The sequence below is a fragment of the Synchiropus splendidus genome, chromosome 4 (assembly GCF_027744825.2).
Source record: "Synchiropus splendidus isolate RoL2022-P1 chromosome 4, RoL_Sspl_1.0, whole genome shotgun sequence".
NCBI lineage: Eukaryota > Metazoa > Chordata > Actinopteri > Syngnathiformes > Callionymidae > Synchiropus > Synchiropus splendidus.
In genome coordinates, this window is record NC_071337.1 from 30,622,607 (window position 1) to 30,645,427 (window position 22,821).

At 39.5% G+C, this 22,821-nt stretch overlaps 1 protein-coding gene across 4 annotated transcripts in view; it reads left to right on the forward strand.

The window, feature by feature from the left end:
• The first annotated feature begins 2,784 nt into the window (after nt 1-2,784).
• Nucleotides 2,785-22,821, forward strand: part of LOC128756784 (triple functional domain protein-like) — a 59,980-nt gene continuing 39,943 nt past the window's right edge. For 2 of the 4 annotated variants that reach the window (XM_053861444.1, XM_053861445.1), the window contains exons 1-3: nt 5,430-5,483; nt 11,136-11,205; nt 15,504-15,554. In XM_053861444.1, coding sequence (XP_053717419.1) covers nt 5,445-5,483; nt 11,136-11,205; nt 15,504-15,554 — 160 coding nt within the window. In that variant the 5' untranslated portion in view covers nt 5,430-5,444. Of the gene's footprint in view, nt 3,068-5,429; nt 5,484-11,135; nt 11,206-15,503; nt 15,555-21,537; nt 21,856-22,821 lie in introns of those variants that run through there. The other 2 variants (XM_053861446.1, XM_053861447.1) reach the window with 2 other exon arrangements.

The following is a 22,821-nucleotide window of genomic DNA, read 5'->3' on the forward strand; positions in this document are numbered from 1 at the left end:
GGTTTTTGTGTGGTACGTTTTGGATGCACATTTAGTCCTCCAGGTTCATAATGACCAGGCATGTTTGTCTGCTTCATAAAGCAGTTAAATTATGTATGTTTTTGCTTATTTTTGGGAAACGTTTTCATTGTAACTCAATTTATATTGAACTGCAACTCATCAGTTTTAGAAACAACATTCTGCATCATTTTGAATGCTATGATAAATGCAAGTATGTTTGGCGCATTCAGTTTAGGATGGAAGAAATGAACGTCCTTTTTTATTTATTTATTCATTTCAACAATCACACATTGTTGTCACAGATTGATAAAGTTGTTATTTTGACATCATTTGTTATCACAACTGCTCTCCTCCTTTGGCTGTCTATAAAGTGCTGTGTGATTAGTGTGTTGAAGGATATCATTCATCATATCATATCATTCATAATAACATTTCGAAAGAGGCTTCAGAGGTGTGAACCAAACTGATGGTAGCCCACAGTGCTCCAAGGGAGTAGCTTGCAGTTGCAGAAAGGTTGGTGACTTTTGCTCCACATCATCCATGTCAAACATTACTGGTCCCACAGGTCTTTAATGAAAGGCTCATTCGGTCTTACGGTGAAACAATTGTGATTTCACTGCTGCCTTTAATTTGTTTCACTGTGCTGTAGAAGTCTGTTCACTGACTCTGCTCTGAAGAATGGAGTGTAGACGTCTGACCAACAATGCCCGAAGCTCTGTGTGGAATATGTGGTTTGTTTCGAGGTGACAACCACGTCCAATAGTTGGAACAGACAAAGTATAAATAACATGCCAGCATCTCAAAGTGTAAAGCACAGATGGTTCATTGAGCCTGGGTTCATGTCCCGCGGCCAGACAGACAAAGATGTTACCAAAGAACGTCTGTGTGAGCACTTTGTGTCTTCACAGTCAGATGTGAAAACATTTGAACAATCAGCATAGAGGGAAAAAAACAACTGGAAACTGGAAGGAAGGAAAGGGTTCTTTCACTTCCACAAAGCATGGAAAGCGTTTCTATGATTGATCAATGTCAAATCACATTCCCATTCTCTTTGGAATGCAAACATTTAGCTGTCATACTTCACTTCGTACTTTTTCAAAGCCTCATGTAGATCCACATGCATTTTCTTCTTCTGCCATCCCCCAAAATTTAACTTGCACTAACAATGAAGCGCATACAAACAGAAGTTGATAATCATTGAGCGTCTTCATGATTCATTTTGGTGTTATACAGTATCTCAGATCGACGATATTATGAACTGGGAGCTGAGCTGGACTCCAACAGCTTTTCAGTTCCTGAATCATGCAGTCACTCCACTTGTCAGCAGTGCCATCCAGACTCGAAGATGAGCCTCTGCTGAGCACATATGGAGATGATAGATAGATAGATAGATAGATAGATAGATAGATAGATGGATGGATGAATGGATAGACAGACAGACAGACAGACAGACAGACAGACAGACAGACAGATAGATAGATAGATAGATAGATAGATAGATAGATAGATAGATAGATAGATGGATGGACGGACGGGCAGACAGACAGACAGACAGACAGACAGACAGACAGACAGACAGACAGATAGCTAGATAGATAGATAGATAGATAGATAGATAGATAGATAGATAGATAGATAGATAGATAGATAGATAGATAGATAGATGGACGGACGGACGGGCAGACAGACAGACAGACAGACAGACAGACAGACAGACAGACAGACAGACAGACAGATAGATAGATAGATAGATAGATAGATAGATAGATAGATAGATAGATAGATGGATGGATGGATGGATGGATGGATGGATGATGGATGGACGGACGGACAGACAGACAGGCAGACAGACAGACAGACAGACAGACAGATAGATAGATAGATAGATAGATAGATAGATAGATAGATAGATAGATAGATAGATAGATAGATAGATAGATAGATAGATAGATAGATAGATAGAACACTCGGGTGAATGTAAGTGCGGGCAGAGAAGTGAAACACGTCATACGTGATACATTTCTACCCCCTGGTGGACTGATCCAGCTGCACATACATTGAAGTGGAGAAACGCACACAACGCCGACAGAACACGGTTGACATTGTATGCAATTTCCTCTGTTTTTGATTCGCCGTGCCTGTTTCTCCTATTGAGTATCATAAATGCCGTATATTGAACCACAGTGGGCTGGAGGCGCGTTCTGAATCTGCCATTTGAGAATGGTTTATCGCTATTTTATCGGTTTAGTGTTTTATTTCGGTTTTAATGAATGGGTTTGTCTTTGATTCATCCCTCTTCGTCTTCAAATCACCCCGGTCTTGTGATGATAAATGCTCCGACGTTAAGACAACGCTCCCATCCTTCTTCATGAACGCAAGTACCTATCGTTAACCACCAGATGGCAGTCGTGGGTTTGATAAAATCGTGGAGGATGAAAAACCAATGACCCCAATTAAAACAACGGACGCTATTTGAATTGCTTCCTGGAGACGTGTATTTTTATGACGTCTGGTGTATCATTAACCCTTGTAATACAAAGTGTAATGCGCCTAAAGATTATATTCTCACCACATCAAGTTTCCCTTTTCTATTTTACACGTACCGCTTCGCTAAGGCCAAATAAAAAACGGTTGCGATTCTGGTGTTACACTTTTTGAACGTGTTACTGGCATTTAAAGTGACACACAAACCCATCGTTCACACACTCTGGGAGAGTCGCCGAGCAGCGACCCGGCCCCTCCCGCCCCCACCGCCCCGCAAGAGCGACTCTCCCCTCGGCTTCACTGCGAGGAGGAACCCGCTGCCCCTTGTCGATCATTTTCGATGACTTATCTCACACGATGGGGATCCTCAATTGGAAAACGTAGCTAATGTGTGGCCCAATTACCGCCATGTGTCATTAATGACGCTATCGTCGATCACAGGAGTGATCGTTTGTCTCCGCTTTGTCGCTTTTTGTGGGAGATACTGAGCTCCGGGTTCGGATTGTGGCAGCCATGAGCTCCGGGGACGGTGCAGAGGAGTCGGCGAAAGACCCCGGCGACACGGCAGTGTTCTTTAACACCGGTAAGCCGCAAAACCAGTGTTCGGGGTCAGGCGGACACCCGAGTTGCTACACTCGGTTCACCAGCGTGAGGGACATTGTTCCCTCACTGTTGTCTGTTTTGGGGTTTAAAGACATCAATAAAAGTGGGCTTTCTCGGCGGAGATTTCTAAACGACGTGTTTCAGATGTGTGGGACATAATGAAAACATTCATAGCATAACGACACGTCGCGTGTCTTTTTAGAGCACAAAAGTGTTAGCATAACCTGACTGTAAACAAGTAGCGTAAGCGCTAACACTAGAGTTCCATTTTCGGACACATTTCCTATGAAAGGTTTTCAGCTTACCTCGCTGGGAAATGCAAACGCGTGTGACTATAGCTAAAACGGTCCTCAAATGTTTGCTTTATTATACATCTATATATGTGTTTCTCAACCAGTGGGCGACTATATTACGATGAAACATAGCAACTCCTCTGGGTAATATCCAGCCAGCCAGCTCTAGGCTGTCCACAAACTTATTTCATCTTCGTAGATGTTGGGCTTTACATTATGAATATTCATATTTGTGATAATTTCACATATATATGTTACTTGTAATGGGTGTCCGAGAATGGGTTAATCTGGCTAGCCCTGGTGGCTAGCCTGTGTGCTAACTTGGTGAACCTTGAATGCTAGCATGTGTGTGTGAGTTGACAAGGCTCGTCTGTGATTTTACACCGCTGAAACCATTACTGGAATACGAAAAAGGAATTGTGCTTTGGCACATTTGTGGATTTCACGCGGCTGGTTGTTGGTGGACAGGCTATGTAAACAATACATTGCGTGGCAGATATACCCTGGCTGTGCTGTGTTTAGCAGTAGCTAGCTGTGAGTGCTACAGCAGTTGTCAAGGCCACTCTCCTGGTGATCATCATTGGACTGTTTGTTTGCTGTCACAGCCGCACACGGAACCGTTCTGCTGGCAGAAATGATGAGCTTCCCCTATAAGTAGAGTTACATGATAGTAACAACGGTGGAGTTAAGGCGTCTACAATAACATCATGTCGCTGTGATGGAACTGCTGCTATTTGACTTGTTTCTTCAGATGTTTTTGCAATAGTGGGTGACGAACCTACAGGTGAAGCTGTTCAATGTGAATGCCATGGTTGGAGCTAGTTTAGGGAAAAGATGTTATTTGCATTGACACATTTTTATAGCTATATATTTGCAGGAAACAAGGTGTGGTGGTATGTTTCTTTCATGCAACTACAAACCAATTCAACAAACCAAAGTTAAGACTGCAAGATGGATACATCTAAATATTTAAATAGTGATACAGTGATGCGATGGAAAAAAGTAGCTGCTTTTGGAAAAATTAATGGAAAAATCTGCAAACAGGATGATGGGAATTGATAATGATCTCCAGTACTGACTTGAATAACTCTACTTAAAATATACTGCAATCTGTGGTTTGACTCATTAAACAAAAAAACAAAAGTTGAATAACTGGTCATATGTTATACTGATTGCAGTGCTGTTTTTAATATGACATCATTCATTAACGAAAGCAGATGGAACCAAATCTGCATTGTTATTATTGTGGTGATTATTTTATAGAAAAAAAATGTTGTTAAGAGGAATCTATGCTTGAATTTGTATTCAACAAAACAAACAAAAGTTGGGCTCCTTCCTATGCAATAACATGAACTATGCTGCTCATATTAAGATGTGTTTATCAAAAGCAACGCAAATAGTTGATTGTACAGTATTCAACATATACATATTAGTACAGAAAAGTACAGAAATGCTATGTTTGCATATAGCAGTCTCTTCCATATGTGTGAATATGGTCCTCGCAGCTTTATTGTGAGGGGTCTTACCTGACTGTGAACATTTAATTAATCCAGGTACTGCCTCCTCCTTTGATACACAAATGTGAGAAAGCCTGCAGGCAGCATTGATATTTGGCATCTAACCCTTGTGCTTGGTTCACACACTGCAGACAGCAGGCTGAATCCAGACCCTTCTGTCATGTCTGCCAGTCTCATTAACCCAAAGCACGTTTTCGTAGAACCAGTTTGAGCTATTCAGTATATGGTTGAACTGGCACATCACACTTGTCAAATTCCTGCTGTGCATTCATTGGTAATGTGAAATGATAGTTCTTTATCTGGAAGTGAGAAACACTCCTAAGCAGAAGTGCCAGAATTGTCTGGAATCATGTGCTCATTTGTGTTTGCTTTTATTATTATTTGTTTGAAGGCGGTAGGGTTGCAAATTCAATGAGCCAGCAGAAGGATGTAAACAAGAAGCAGAGTATTCAGAGTATTGACATGGAGCCTTCGGCTTTTGTGGTTTTGTGTCCAGTGAGATAATGAGCCACAATGGGAAGGTCGGTGTCAGTATTGAGCTGATCCTATGACTTCCTCTTTAAAAGATAACACAGACCAACATCCTGTAAGTAACTTCTGTTCTCAGTCACTTTCAGTCGGCCTTGTTCACATTCATGTCTGTGCAGATCATATGGAAATTTAAATTCATTGAAATGAACAGGTTTTCATGCACAATTTTAGTAGAATAACTGGACAATAAGTTAAAGTGCCATACAGACACATTGTGGCATTGCTGTCCATATTTTACCGGCTGTGAAGGACTGTGCCTGGTTCATTTTTTTCACACTTGTACTTCCTCTTCTATAAATCTGGGATTCTTGTTCTGACATGCAGAGTTTTGAGTGTCACGCCACAGGCTAAGCTTCAAATCCCATCCCCCTTCATCACTGTCCTCATCTTCTTTTTCCTTCCTAAGGAATAGCTTTCGTCGTTTTGCCCATGTTCTCCGTCCCTACTGTATTTCTGTGTGCTGCCTGCCGCTACGGCTCTGATTTACCAATACAGAGTCGTAAAGAACCCCTCCACTCCTGCTACAATTGTTCTGTGTTATCCTGAAAGAAAATTACGACCTATACAGTATGATGTACACATCTTCTGCGCTGACACCCAGACTGGAATCTGTTCCATGGCCTCACTTTTCTGAAACCGAGTTGTGTTTTGGCATGTGGTCTGTCATTGTGTGTTAACCCTGCTGATCGAAAGGATGGGTGGCTGTTATTTTTTTCACAATGGCTGCCCAGTTTGAAGCATGGTTAGTTTTAGTTTAACACATGTACTTGTTCATTTTACTTTGTTGTTGCACCGAAACATTTGACAAAGCGTACTGAAAATAGCAAGTTTCACTTTCAAACCATATATCTCCCTCGTGTTCGCAATTTGCTCATCAAAAGCTTTGATTTCCGTGCCAAGCTATGACCATATCTACAGTAGGGGTGTGAAAAAAAAAACCGTTTCGTGTATTGTGGTTTTCCAGTAGCATAATATAATATCGATTTTTAAAATCCTTTTAAAATCCTAATATCGATTAAAAAAAAAAAACCGAATGAATTGCACAATTTCCGCACCTCCATTCTGGTAGATGGCCACAGCACAGCAATACCATAATATTCTTGCATAATCAATTCTGGTACTTCATCTTTTTTGTTAGAGACAGGTGGAGTATGTGAAAATGTGATGAACATTATGGCATTCTAAGCATAACACAAGCATGCTCTTTCTTTTTACACAATTCTTTATGAATGAAATGAAGATTTTGAGGCGTTTTTAAGAAGATCAACAAGTTTTTTTTCGAACTTGCTGGTGTGTAGATTTGTATGCATGTGTTGCCAGTGAGGGAGGGAGGATGGGATCCGAGTTAAATGGATTCATGACTCAAGCAGTTTAGTCAGGATGATGTACAGACACACTTTCACATCCTGAAACTAATGGTTATTGATCCAGGAAAAAGATACAACACTTGATATTCTGCCTTTCGACTTATCTCTGTTCCATTCAAGTAGGTTAGATGCCCAGATGCCTGGATAAAGATAGCCAATAAGATCACACTTATCTGGTTATACCGCACAATCACATTTCTGTGACTGATTTAGGTGCCATAACTTGGTTGTTTATATTTATTGTGCCTAAACTGCATAATTATTTTAATGGAACTTTTTTTTCTTTAATATTTGAATTCCAATATGGTTTTGTCTATCAACGGAACTGAAATATTCAGGTTGTCATCATAATGCTTACCAACTGTGCAGTAGACAACACTAAACAACCCCAATTTGGCCAAAATTAAAAAAAAAAAAAAAAAAAATTCAATTAAAATTTCAATTAAAATTTTCAAAAGTAACCAAAATAGAATCTGGTGCACTTTGTTGTAGTTTTAGATGAATTTTTGTCACAAGACTCACTCATTTTATTGGCGATTTTGTTCGATCGAGCCTGTTTCTGTCAAGATCAGTGTTTTTTAGACATATGATTAAACTAGAATCAGATTCAGCTATGAGCACAATTTGAAGTCAGTTAAGTCTTTCAACTATACTGTCCTTGAGTTGTGCATGCTGCATGCTTGTGCATAGTCTCTGCGTTCAAAACAAGGGTTTTGTTCATGTCTGGATTGTAAAATCGCCTACTCTTCAGCTCCCTCACAGTCACTAGGATGCATTCAAGTACCAAGACGTTTGATTTTACGTGTGGCTTTATTGGTACCTTGGTAGTACAGACGGAAAACTGTTGGTACCAATAAATGTACCAAATTTGGTACCCATCCCTACTCCTGGGCCTTCAATTTGTCAAGTGATACAACCCATTCTGAAAGACAAAAATAAATAACGTATAATAACGTTTACATATTTCCTCCACAAAGGGATTCAGCTTGCTCCATGTGGTGAATTTCAGGCTATTTGGTTCAGCCTAACAGCAACGACAAATGCTGGCAGTATTTCACCATTGTGTTAATCCTTTCCCATTTAGTGCTGGGTATTACTACCAGGTTCCTAAATGAAACGATACAACCACAGTATTTTGCCTAAAATAATGATTAGGTTGTGATACTGCGATTAGCAATATATTCAATGACATTTCATCCGCGATGCATCACTATATGTGTCTCTTATTAAATTCTGATGTCACTGACTGCATGGAATCTCTTTCAGAAGAAGCACACAACATTGTCTATCTGCTTACAAAACAAAAGCTTTTTTGGCTTTTTTCATATTCATCAGCACAGTTCAGCCCCATGACATGGGGTGGCGCCATGAGAAGTTTCGATTTGGTTTCAGATAGGCAGCGGTGAAAAATAAAATCTCCTATTTTTACGTGTTTTTTTTTTTTTTTTAACTACGCTTTCCACCTATTTCAGGACCAAATGCCAGACGTCTATACATCAGCACTCTTTCCGCAGTCCAATGTTCAGTGACTAAAGGAGAGTTTATTTAAACGTGTGTGAGCAATTGATGTGATGCACTTATCCGCATGCAAATGAAGTTTTGTTTTTGATAGGATCAATATTTTGGCACACCCTTACTTCCAGTAGAGAATTATTATCATTACTATTATTTAATTTTAGTAGTAGTATTAATAACACTTGTATTATTATTATTATTATTATTATCAGCACTAGTAGTATTTTTTTCAAGTAAACATGCATACTTGAAATATGTGTAGGGTGTAAAAGAATTGTTAGTGCTTGATGTATTACAGTGCAAATGTTACTTTAATTGTGTTTGTAAATTGACATTGTCCGTGACTCAATTTTATTTGCAACATGGATGTAAACAATGTACATCAACGATATGTATGGCCGTGGAATACAAAATTATTTTCCCTACTCTTATCAAGTTAAACTCTGTGGGACATTTATTTGCATGCCTGGAATGACTTTCAGCCTAAAGCCTGAAGTCAATGTTCAAAATTAATCGAGTAACACAATCTGCACTTTTTCTTAAGCAGCAAACTTAGAAACAATGTTTAATAAACTAATTGAATATTGAAAAGCATGCAATCACGGTGTGTTAGTGCACTGAGGGAGGTTTTGTTTTGTTGGGAAGACAGTGTTGTTGACAGTGTGGCTTTATTAGCCTCAGACATGTTGGAGGTGAGAGTTCATTGGATGCACTCATTGGTATTGCTTATTATGTGTGGGGATTATTGTGTTTCCTTGTCTAATGTGTGAAGCAGTAGGTAGGTGTGATTGTTATCTGATGAGAACTTTTCAAACGCTGCCAGTAAAACTGTCTGTGTTCCTGTTACTATGCAGATAGTGTGGTTCAGGAAATGGTGTCTTCATGATTTAAGATGAAAATAAAAGAGGTTGGGAAAGTGTAGGCTACATGTCCAAATCATCGTAACTACACAAATTAAAGTCCTCTGTTTTTTTTTCTTTTTCTGTCAACCCACACCATCAGGCCTGTTTTTACAGATTTACACAGGTTCTGCCAAAAGGCCAAATAAGAGGTCACTGCAACCTGTGGTTCATGTTATTTTGCTGTTTGACGATTGAGGTCTCAGTAGTAGACAAGACTACAATATACACTTAACATCAGTAACTATGGTCGATAAGTCACCAGGGAAGTTGGAAAAATTTTACATAACAGACATGACGCAACATGATATGATCTTATAATGACTCACCAGCTTTACAGTTAGCTTCAACATGACATATTGATGCCGCACATAGAGTCCCATTGTTTTGGAACAATGACTACTTGTAATAGATCATTTTATACTAGTCAGTTAATATTTCTCAAGAGCTCAAGTGCTGGACCCTATTTTTGCACAGGACTTTAAAATGAAATGATCTGATATTCTGATATTCATTCAAGAAAGAATGTGTTTTTGTTTATACATTTGTTAAATAAATTGTGCAGGTGCTTAGTGCAGTTTTTGGTCAAGTGTGCTCTTAAAACTTTGACCTAATAGCCACATTTAGGGACACTGTTTAAACACACAATTGTAATATATCAACACTACAGCCATTTCGATGATGGCAAGACCGCAGGAATGACAGAAAATTACTTCCACAGGGGCTACCACACTAAAATCAAAAACATTATATAGACATTTTCAGCAAGAAACAATTTTATGTACGTGCAACAAAGTCTCTGGTTTCAAAAGACAAAGTTTAGTTACTATACCTAGGATTTCCGCCAGGATGTGGCTGAAAAAAAAAAACGGAACAAAGCCATTCAATAAGCGATAGACAAACAATAAAGCAGAGTGGAAAGTTTATGACATTTACTTTTGGTGACAATAAAAACACTAGTTTTTAAACCTGAGACGTAAATTTCTCTCCAATCTGCAGTCGTCTTCACATGATCTGTCTCTTCACATATGTCCAGCCGCAATGCACAACTTGCGTTCCACGACTAACGGTCGTCCGACATTAAGTCATGTGTTTCTTTTGGAATTTTTCTGTGAAAAACATGCTGATAACCGTCATATCCACCTCCATGATGCTTTATGTGTTATCCATTTGTTTTTTATGTTTCCACTTTGTTTTAATACGTTGCCGGCTGTGCCCCACACTTGGATACCCTGTATTCCTATTAGGTCCTTCTTGTCCAGGTAGCACAGAAAAATGAAAGAAACGAATCAGAAAAAAAGTTTGGGCATGAAGGGTTTGGGAGGGAACTGAATTTAAGACGCTCCAATCTCTAGGAATATGGTTACACCCACTATGAGAATTATGCTGATGGTGTCTGGGGTGTACGCGCTCTCAAAGTTGTGGTAATTCAAGCCTTTGAAATTCAGACCTAACAGTAGAGATGGAGGAGCAGGAAAGAGCTTGTTTTATTTATGGGAAATTTCATTAGTAGCCATACATTTAGGAAGGTTATGTATTTGGTGTCATCATGGACCAAAAGGCGATATTACAGACAGTATGTGTGTCCTCAGTTGGGTTGCACTTGTGCCCTCCACGGCAGTTGCTGTTGAGGTTTGTTACTGTGATCAGCAACTTCTCATGTTGGGAAGAAAGTAGACCATTGATAAATGATTGAAAATCAATAACAATATAGGACTTAATTTTGCAACTTAATGTTTTCCAGTTCTCTGCACTGATTTTTTTTCTTTTATTGAGACCATGGGAGGACTTTTTTTTTTAATGGCAGTGTGTCCCACTTTCACCCTCTCATCACGTTCTTCTCTCATCTAATTTCTCTGGTGTGCTAGTTAGTTGGTGTGAACTGAACACTGGCTTGCTGCTCTGCTCTTGTTGTCTTAAAACAAGCTGGAACAGGAAAGGCCAAAGAGTCGAGGGACTAAGGAGAAAAATGGGGAAAAGAAGGAAAAGAGGAGAGGTAGGTTGCAGAAAGAGATCTATCAATTCAGTGACAGCCCTGTTGTTCATTTTTTATATTGGAAACACAATTGTGCAAAAAGAGCGTTGTAGCTGTTCTGTGGAGTTTTGATTTGCCTTTTTTTAAGAGATACAAGTTATTCTGCTGTATACAGGTAAAAAAAAACCAACAAAGTAGACCTTGAAGTGCTAAAAATGAAAAGTGTGGCGTGAATCTGTGTGCCAAGATGTGCCCGCACAGTTTGTACTTGTCAAGACTTCAAGAAACAAATTAAATTTGACTCCAAATGATTCGATTGAGAGTGAGAAGTTTATATGAATGTTTTTTTTCTTCTTTTGTTCTAAGTGTGGGAGGTGGCAGTGAAAGAGGATACCAATCTAGGACAAGTCCGCAAAGACCAGTCTTTTTCTAGTTAGGCTCCAGTGCATTCCAAAGTGCATTGTCATTGTTGTCCTTCTCTCCTTTTTAACTTTGGACAATTGCATCGGCCCATTTTACAAATAAAATGGGCCAATGCTCTTGTGCCATGAAATCAGCCAATCCTCACTTGAAATGGCTTTACATTGAAATGAAGCTGCAATATGATGTTTGACTGAAGTGTGTGCTTTAATTTTAATAAATCATCCCATGCTCAACATCATGTTTAAAGATAAGCCTTAGGAACTGAAGTGAGAATAGAAATGCAACATACTATTAGTTAACCAGAAGCATGCTGAATCTACTTACTTTTTACCCTTTAACAGGGTCTTAGCTTTTTATTAGTAGAGGATGGAAAAACTCCTGGTTTTGTACGAGTGAACGGGGACTTAATATTTGGCATGGAAGACTGCAATTGAGTTCGTCATTTGCTTACCCAATTTCGAGTTGGATGGAGATTTGGCCTGACATGGGCCCAGTGTTTTTTGGTTGGCAGCTACAAAAACTGGCTCTTTTTGGATAGGAAACATGAGAGGCTGTAACATTGCATCCAAGGTTTTCAGGATGCTAAACTCAACAGAGCTCTATTAGCCTGGATGTTGAACTCATGCAACTGTTACATGGAGGATCAATATTTTCAGATTTTAATTCTAACGCAGGGGTTTTATTTCCTTAGTGGCACCATTATTGACTGTGACTGTTGAGAAGAGCCATCTGGGACATAAGAGCGCAAGAAAAAGAGTTAAAATGTAACTGAAATTTTGCCACTAAAATATTATAAAACAAAAAGATAAAAGGAAAGATGTGATGCCATTCTGAAAATGTTGTTTCTTTCTCATTTAATTTTCTATGATTTTTATAAGGTTAATATAATCACAACTATTGGAAAAGCTTTTTTAAGTAGTGAATAATAGCTACATTGGAAAATAACAACATGGGGAAAAACATACTGTCAAAATGAGGATTAGTAATTTAATGTTACAGTATAAAAATTAATAGCTATGGAGATGGAAAAACAGACAAACAAAATAGGGGGGTGGGAATAAAGGCCTAAAAATCAGTTATATTAAGAATTTGGGTGATGATTGATTAAAATGGTTTCTTGTGTAGTTTTCCTCTGACCTCACAAGGGCCGTAGACGTACAGGAGAAGGGCCACTGACAGAAAACGTGAAGGACAAAGAATGTTAGAGAAGAAGAGGAAGACAAAGACTTGGTTCATAGATGTGATAAAGGAGATCATGACGATGCTTGATGAGGGAGGATACACCAGATACGTTTTAGTCAGGTTGAATGACTTGCCAGGATGGTCATGATTAACTTTTTGATGGTGCCACATCAGCCATCAAACAAGCTATCTGTTATGGTTTCTCTCCGCGTCAAACTGGTTAAGCTTTAATGGGTTTCTTGGAATGCGCTGTCCAAATCTGTTGACTTTTAAAAGTCAGTGAGCCCCCTGTAGTCATGCATTCCCCTACACTGTGTGAGACTCCCCTGACAGCTGAGCATTACTCACTGTGTTTGTGCTTCACATCCCATTTAAGTCAGTGTGAACGAGACAATAGGAATTTTGAAATGAAGCGGTCTTTCCTTTTTGCGGATGAGTCAAACGATGAGTGTGTCTGCTGAGAAGTGGAAGGCAGAGGCCTGTAGAAAGGGTGGTCTTGTGTTCATGCGGGCGCATAGACAGACAATGTGTGAGTGACTGCTGTGGGATACAGTCAATGCAGTGTTTAACAGAGCTGAGCAGAACAGTATCAAGTGTGTTTACGTGTGTGAGAGGGAAGACGTTGACTGTCTTCACATAGTTGCTTTCATAGTTATATCCAGGTCTGAAGGGAATGGAAAACAAACCTCTTCTATTCAGCTTTAGAGGCAACATAAGGACTCTTACTGTTTGTTACGTTACAAAAACACACTGCCAGCCCATTCAGTGACCCTGTGATTTGACATCAAGGCCAGCTGTTTATTTATATTTCTTGCAAACTAGTCTAGATTTGTTGATTTAAACACATCAACGAACAGCTGTGAATTTACATTGGAAAAAAAAATCACATGTTTACCTATCATTTGGCATCTTTGGGAAGCCCTTGTCCATCATTAAGCTGTTCTTGTGTACTAATATTTATGTACTATGTGCTATCATGGTGATAATATTTGTGGCATCGTAGCTCAATTCGCCATGTTTAACCCCCGAGGCCACTGGTTCAGTCCGAGCAAGAACTGACCCCCAATCTAATCTAATTTAAGAGTTTGCGATTCAGATGGCACGCTGCGTCACAACATCTAAATCTGCATATTTAGCAAACCCGGAGACAGAAGACTGACACTGTTCGTTGGGATGGAAGTTATCATGCAGTGTCTCTCTTGATTCGGTATGTGCCTTGTGTTCTTATCCAGTATATAGTGTGAACCATTTCTGCTTGCGATTCTGCAATTTTGACCTTGAGTTTTTTTTTTAGAGGTTCTAATATCAGCGCCATGTCTTTTTTTTTGTTTGCATTGTGTTTACGCGTGTCTGACCACTGCTGTCCTCTAGCCTTTATACTGTTGCCTTCCTTAGCTTAAATGGACATCTCTGGCATTGCAAAAATGTGTGCTATGTCTTTGGTCTTTGTTTGCTGTATTTCCTGAGAACTTACCTCACCGTCAGTTACCATCACTCCATTCATTCTGAGCTTCTCCCAGATTTACCAAATAAACCTTAGGATCTTGATGTTTTCCCAGCCTGTTTTGTCCCATGGGTTTGCCAGCATTGTATGCTTTCTTAAACTGCATTCATAGTCCATCTAAGAAATTGCTTTACAGGGGAGAAATTAAGAAATGAAGTGAACGAGAGCTAAAACAGAAACAAAAGGTAAATTAAATTATACCTAGCAGAAAAGTTTTCCTGAATTATTTTGAACAATTACGCTGCGATCATTATTGTCCAGGTTAACTAAGAGAGACTAGTGAGTTGCTGCTTAGCTGTTGTGGACTGGTTTGCTGCTTAAATTAATTTGACAGTTGCCCAGTGCATAACACACCGAGTTCTGACATCTTTATGTCGACCAGAAGGAACTTTTCTGTCATTCTGTGGTGAATATTTTGGGTTGGAGCCCACTGGGCCGTTTTGGTTCACAATATCCATTGGTGTGTCTTCGGGTACAAATACAATATTCAACACAGTATTGTATTTGACTGCAGTTCTCAAATGAAATCGTTGATAGTTCAATATATAGTGTGCTTGTGATTGATAATTTAACTTCCTTGGTCCGGTTTTTACAAATCGTGCCTCCTTTTTATGAGCATGTTTTATTCCCACTTCGGCCTTAATAATGCATTATGTTCGGTCTGACAGGCAGTGAGGTCCAGAGACACTGATGCATGGTCATGTGTCTGCAACAAAGCTTGCTTGATGACAAAAACAATTTCTTCCTCTCAGTCACAGTGCTCCGTGTTGTTGTTAGGAATCATCTGACTGGATCAGTGTGACCATTGTGAGCAGTAACGAAATGGTTAGCTCGGTCCCAAGATAATGTCACATCACATTGTTCTGTGAGGTACTAGATAAAATATTGGACATTCTTAAAAAGAATTGCAAGAACTTACCGGACTCGGTAACAAAACAACCATCATTCTAGTGTCCTGGATTTTGGGTTTATGTTTAGTACAAAAAGAAAAAAATACTCACATGCAGCATTTTTGGAAGAAGCCTGTACTGATTCCGTTCGTTGCTGGCCTTACTGCTTTTATCTGCCTATGGATAGGTAAAATATTTCTTTGTATAATTCTTCCTTTGATCCCTATTATAAAATGTCCCTTAGAGATCAGGTGCTTTTCACCTTGATCAGGATCTGCTTTATATTCCTGATGGGTTTTTTTCTCTGTGTGCTTTTCCAGATGGACCGCTCCCTAAAGAGCCAAAAGGAGATGGATCGAGTCACACTGCAGGTAAATAATGATTTCACACTACACCTGTGATTCATGTTTTCAAAGGTTTACTTTTCTGATTCACATACATATTTCAATGTTGCCAATAATGCATCGCATCTCTGTACAGTGATTCTCTTTCTACGTTGCATACCTTGCACATGGTATCATCAATATTCATGAACATGTGGCTAAAATAATACTTGGTGGTCTTGGACATCTTTCTGGGAAAAAGGAGCAGAAATTATAAGAACTTTTCTTCAGTCTGCTCCTTCTTGATCCTGTATATAATAAGTTACAGAAATGTACCATGATAACTGACGACATTTTGCCCATGTCAGTAAATTTGGTATTTTGATAAAAAAAGAAAATATATGTATTTTTCATATGTTCTGACCATGCGTTGTGGTGGGCAATGTGCATTCCCCTTTAAAACATGGTAACGCATGTGTGGACACATGACTCCACTCATCCACTCAGAGTAAGAGGGGAACATTCAAGATATTAATATAAAAAATTAACAATCACGTTTGATAGCGTTCATTATGAGATGACAGTGATCAAGGTCACTTTTGAGCTCTCTCCTTTAGAGCGGAGCTAAAACACCAGCCAACCACAAACCTTGTTTCATGCTGATCGACAGCTGCAGCCAGTCTAACAAACAGCTTTTGTTTACGTCTCTTGACGCCATCACAAATACGTTGAAGAACATGCTCAACAGAGCAGCCAATAAAAAGCTAATATATGAGGCAAACGTTTATTTTCAGACCCCAATAAGCAATAACTTGAAGCAATGTATTACACGAAATCGTACAAGTACCCATGTAGGTGATGCTACTCGTGGTTAGCCGTGCGATGCTTACTTGGACAGAGCTGCTCCGTACTGTTCCTCTGGTATTGTACATGCTGGTTTAGCGCCGTGGATAGAACCGAGGGGTTGTACTCAAGGGATAATGGTTGGATGTTTGACAAGTCATTGTTGTTCTTATATGTAATATTGAAATAACAAGACTACTAGTACTACTACTACTACTACTACAACTACCACCACTACTTCTTTGTGTGTTGTGGGAAATTGCAAAAGTGCCACAATCATTGGGATTTATATATATTTACATTTAAGAAATTGTGGTCCTTGGTTAGCCCCAGAATGCCTGTTTTTTCATTTGACCTGGATTATAGAAGTGCATTCTTGTGTTTTGTTTGGCCAAATGTTAGTTTTTAAGCTTCTGGACAACTATATGAGTCAAACTGGAAGCGAAGCAGTTGACAGGCTGTTTTGAAACAGTGAAAGGCACAAGAAAAATCCCAATCATGTCTGCTAATCAGTCCCACTTTATACTCGCTTGTCCAAAAAAATAAGAAGCCCTCAACCTAAATATAAAAGAGGACAGTGAAATGGCAGGTTGCCTCACTGCCCCGGGGGCCATGGAGGAGACAGCTCCAGTACCCACTGAGAAATGTGACTGAACCAACATTAATGTATTCATAACTAAATGATACTTGGCTTCAGTATTCTGGTTTGGCCCTGCAGTGCAACTTCCTACCGATGGCCCGTCACTTCCTGGTTAATGGATGTGGTTGTTGGATCTGATGGCTTTCCGTCTGTTGGCCGAGTCAGCTAAGCTGCTGGTCTGAATAGGAAGATGATTGTGGTCTGGATCAAGAGGACATACTTCGACTGGTGTGTCCACAACTGCTTTCTGACAGACTACTGTCATCTTTCTCCCTTGTTACACTTTTGTCAGTTGTCTTGTGTATGTTGACAACCAGATCGGATGTTGTTAGACTCTACTATTATAGGAACCCAAAAAACAAGCTTTCTCTCCTGGTGTTTTTTTCATCACCCCTCCTCCCTCAGCGGTCTGTCCTTCTGTGTTATGGTCCCTGACGTAATCCTGGCCTTTTACTTGCTCAGCTAACCTACCCTTCTATTAGAGGTCTGGAAGTGATGTGTAAAAGAGCACACTTGCTCACTCTCCCAGACTAGAATCTTAAATTGGGACATAAACAGGAGTGCAGAGAAGCTGCTGGAAACAAAAGTGACAGTTGGTGATCTTGATGCATTAATAGTGAGTGAGGCTTGTGAATGATTTTTGTGTCTCACAGTGACCCTGGACACGATTAACAGGTTGTCAGGTTAAAGCACTCTAAACACTTGCTTTTTCATTCTTTGGTGGCAAATTCTTTGTCCTGTACTATTTCGATTGAAACATCCTAACCGAGTTTGGGCGATAATTTAGAGCTGTTATAGACACAGTAAATGTCTTTTTTATTGATATCAAATATAGTTCTGTGGCTCCAACACTTCCACATTGTTCAGAGAAATTGTTCTCATGAGAGCTGTCATTGTTGAGTGGATTTTCAAAGGTTCGGCATAAAAGAAAAGTCAGGCAGCGTTTGAATGGATTATTCAGTTTATTGAGCATTATTGAGCTTTTTTCTAATGTTTTCACTTTTAAATTTAATCAGCCTGATCGGTCCACCCCTATGAAAAACATTAGCTGCAGATAGCACACCTCCAGTCTTCAACAACAGAACTCGACTGCTCATCCAAAACTGTAAACTCCATTAACAGTGGTTTCTCCTGCAGTTACCTCCGGTTAGCATTCATTTGTTAACCTCTTGGTAGTGCTCGAATTCAGCGCTGTGATTTGAGACCAAGTGTCTTGTTTCAATGTCGTTCATGGGTGCACATGTTGTGAACTTCAATTTGATTGTCTTTTTTTGACGGAGACGTATTGCCAAAATAACGCCATCGTGGCAGGCTGACACCATTGTCTGCATCATGTATAAATATAAGTTGGGACCTTACAAAAATATATAAATACATAATAAAAAGAAATCGGCTTATATTTGTCATTTGATCAGCCGTTCATGATGGCGTTGTAAATGGCCATATCGGCGCAGATAAATTGGCCAGCCGATTGATCAATGCACCCCTAGTTTTTCCTTATACAGAACCATATTTAGCATGTTGTGAAGCGTTTCAACACAGCAAACATGGGTAGGTGTTTGTACCGTGAATGGAGCTCTTGATCCTTTGTGGATACTCATGATTCCATGTGAAAATCGGTTTGTGAATTGCTCTGTGCGTAACGTGCAGTTTGTGCCCATTTTTAAAACAAAATATCTAGCAAATGGATGAGTTATAAAATGTGTAAAAGCATTAAAGGGCCGTTTACAACATATGAAATATATTTAACAGTATTTAGACTGAACAGTACACATCTCATTCTGTAGCTCTGGGTCCCGGGTCATCAACACCCCATTCCTGTCCACTCCCCAGTGTTTGGGAATTCTTGCTATTACCACACATCCATCATCATGGTATTGCTGGCATGCAGTGAATGTGGGACATCCGCAGCTATGTGGAGTTCTGGCTTTTGACCCTAAACAGCTGGCTTGTGTGCTGTCTGCTAAGTCAGCTGCTGGCCATCATGATAGCTTGTTTGAAAATGCTTTCTAATCAAATAGAGAAGCCTGTGTAAAAATGTGTGTATGTGTGTTCCGTTTGTGGAATGTAGCAGGCACCATTTCCCCTCACTTGGCTGACCATACCAACACGTCCCTTCTGTTTTAGGTTTGGCAGCTGTTGCATATCCCCATTTTTTTTTACACTCCGCAAAACACAGGAAATATTTGTCACAGTGTGTCAGGGGGAGGTTGTTGAGCAAACCTCTTTGTTGTTATCAGCTAGACTAATGCCCACTTGACCTCTGTGGGGCTGTGAAAAGGCTTGAATCTTTGAAGTGCCTGCCAGCATTTCACATGGTCACACACTCACACACCTGACCCGGTAACAGCCATGACACTTCTGACTATTGTGATGTCACAGTTTCCGTTTCTTTTTATGATGTGTCACTTAGAGGTTGAGTCGTGTCATTGGTTACCAAATCCTAGAACCACCTACTTTATTTGGTATGAGTCCCTATGTGACAGGCTTTTAGCTAGAGGGCGTCTTGCCTAAACTGCCAAACATGAAAAAAATGGACGTCCTTCAGCATTCAAAACTGGATTCAATGTTTCCTCAACAGGACGCCCTAAATGTATTCTCAATGCCCAACTCGTAGTGTCATCTCACTGGTTCACATGACATTGTGTTTCTGCCCGGTAATTTCGCTGAATGTAATCCAAATTTACAGATTCTCACACATTTCGCAAGCGTATTTTGGCCATCGCAGCCGCCATATTTGTTTAGCGGCGTAATCTCGCGGTGATCTCGCGAGGCGCGACACTCGTGGCATGGAAGCGTGCTGCTATTGATGGGATGTCTGACGCTGATGACGGGAGCAAAGTGAATGTTCCAATCGATCTTGCTTTTTAATTGGAGGAATATTTGGCGCTGTCGCATGCTTATCTTGCTTAAATATATGAAAAAAGATGTAGACACAAGGCTGTACACACGATGGCTTGTAGTAAGGGAAAGAATTATTATTATTAATTAATTAATTAATCTGGGTCAGCAAATTAAAAAAATTGCCCAGGGGACCCCTCATCGCAATACTTACTGAGTTCATGTCTCTTAACGTTTATTTGACTCACATGCTTGTTGATTTGTTGTTTATCACGTTATTGTGGTACAAGTAGATGTTTACAGCTTTGTTTTTTACAAAGGAAGTTGTTGTCAGTTGTTGACATGGTGTGTTGGGAGGGTGTTGTGTTAGGGGCAGGGTTTTGGACTTCCTGTTTCAAAATCCTAGCTAAAAGCCTGCTATGTGACAGAGCGTAGCCATCTCAAAAAGATTAACCCCCTCTCCTGGATACTTAAATGCCAGATAAATAACCGACTGAAACAAAACTGAATCCTTGGATATGTTCATTTCAAACATAGTTAATGAATGATTGTATCCAACTTGTTTCACATTTAAACTGCTCTTTTTTAAATGACAAAGAAAGCATTTTTGTCACCACAGCTGTTCACTCACACCCTTAATTAATATGTCTGTCCTCATTCTTGTTCAAGGCATCATGAAGTTCAGTCTTATTCGTTCAAGAGGTTTTTATTGGTGTTTTCATCAATTCTGATGGACATAAAAATTCAGATCCAAGATTCTTTGCAGGTGAAGAACTACAGGAGACATTTGATCACTGCAATTGTAAACAAAGGCTTCTTACCAAATATTAATAATGATTTTTGCAGGTGTTCAAATAGTTGTGTGCAGCAATGAAGTAGAAATGAATAATTTAACAATAATACAGTGGAACTCTAAGATGTAAATTTCATGCCCCTTCATAATTTCTAAGTTGGAGAACTTGCAAAATCACTGGGCAATCATACTGTATACTCATCTTCCTCACGGTATGTGGCTCTCCCGTCCGCTGACAGTGCTGGTTGTTTGTGGTGCTTTATATGCCAAATGACACATTGTTGTATAACAGTGGTTGCCAATCTTTTTCAACTTGGGCTCAACTTTCCATATTTCTGTTGTGTCCAGATCTACCAGTTGACCTCGTCATCCAAGGTTCTTACCAAATGTCTTCGTAGATGATATTTCTTGCAATTTATCAATAATCACAGAATCACTGTACCATGATATTATCGCCTGCAAAATGTTCTGACTGTATTGAATCGTGAGGGGCCTGTGGATTACCCAACCATACAACATCTCAAGTATTTTCTCCCACTTTCAGGATGTTATATTTTCTTATGTACTGTGCCTGTCCTCAAAGAATACTCATTGTGCGAATAATGTCATATTGTAGAAACAACTTAAAATTCATAAAAATCTTTGCGGTTTGAAGTCTGGTTTTTGTAGATCCTGGGGGAAGACAGCTGGACAAAAGTGTGCTGCTATGAGTACCCATCTCAAGTCTTCTCTCACACTAAGCAGCTTCTGCAGGTGCATAAATGCAACATAGGCATGTTATAATTTGGGCCCCTCCTACGCATAGGATTACCTCAAGGAACCTGCCTTTCCAAAAGGCTAGCAGATTAGCAGCTCACCTAATGCAACATGAGAGCTGCGTGGTTATATGCATCGACACAGTGCTGCATGTGATTGCATGGAAATGTCCTCTGCAGCTTTTTCACGCAGACTAACAGACGTGACCAATTTGGGTGGTTTTGTCCGTCTACCAGATTGGAATATCTCTGCTGGGAACCATGGATTTATTGCTGCTGCCTTGAACCTGGATCCTTTCAATATTTTGTCTCATTGCTTTATGATGGTTGTGGAACAAATCCCTAACTGTATACTAATTTGCTAAATATTTAAAGAAATAAAATATTTTAAGGAAGAAATCTCAAGCATGACCTGTTTGACGACCTGTTACATGTGGCAGTGTGCCCAGAAAGGCTCCGCTCTTATCCGGTTAACAGGTAAAACATTGCGTGAGAAATGCTTGTTTATATGGACCTGTCTTTTGCCAAGCTCCTGCACCATCTTCCCTATACCTTTAGATAATTAATAAGGAAAGCTAATTAAGCAAAAAAAGGTAAATCAAACATATGTGTTTGTTCATCTTTTCTTTTCTTTTTTTTCTCACTGAGATCTTCTTGACTCTTGTTCATTGACTACCTTATGTGCAAGACAAATGTATTTTTAAAATGACACCTAAACTTAATATATCCAACAGAAACACTTAACTATGCTCATTTTTTAGCAGTTCTCCGTCAAACTTTTGAGCTTTAAAGTTTAGCTCTTGTGAAGCAGCAGGCTTTATGAAACTGCTAGTAAGAGACTGCTGCTTCCTGAACCCAGCAATTGATGGGCATTCGTCTCATGGGCTCCCTCACTTAGTTTGCTTACAGGGCTGTTCACCCTGTAGCTAGACAACTAGAAAATCTTATCCAGTCAAAACCGACCAGATTGCTTTTTTTGTACGGCACATTTGGTTAACCATTTGGATGAAGTCCTGAGAAGTGAGAGGTTTTTGAGCTGAAGTTGGTTCACGTCTGTCCTATAAGAATCTGGAACTTTAGTTTAGTTCTGAAACAGGAAATTTGAAGCGAAGGAAGACGTACAAACGGTCAAGCTGCTGACTCCCGGTAGAGTTGCACGTAATTTAAACCAAGCATATTTTGTCATGTCATCATGCGTGATTTCTAATTGTTTTATTTCCTAAACAAAATTAACAAAATACACAAAGCTTAAACTAAACTTACGAGGCAGACTACAAAATCCATAATTACAATATATAATATTATAATCAACATCCTCGTAACTTTACATTGATTATGATCAAATGTAATGGAAACGACAACTACAGTCCTCCATAAATCTTTTTATTTTCCAGCCCAGGGGTCACCAACATGGTGCCAATGGGCGGCCCGCAGAGACCAAGG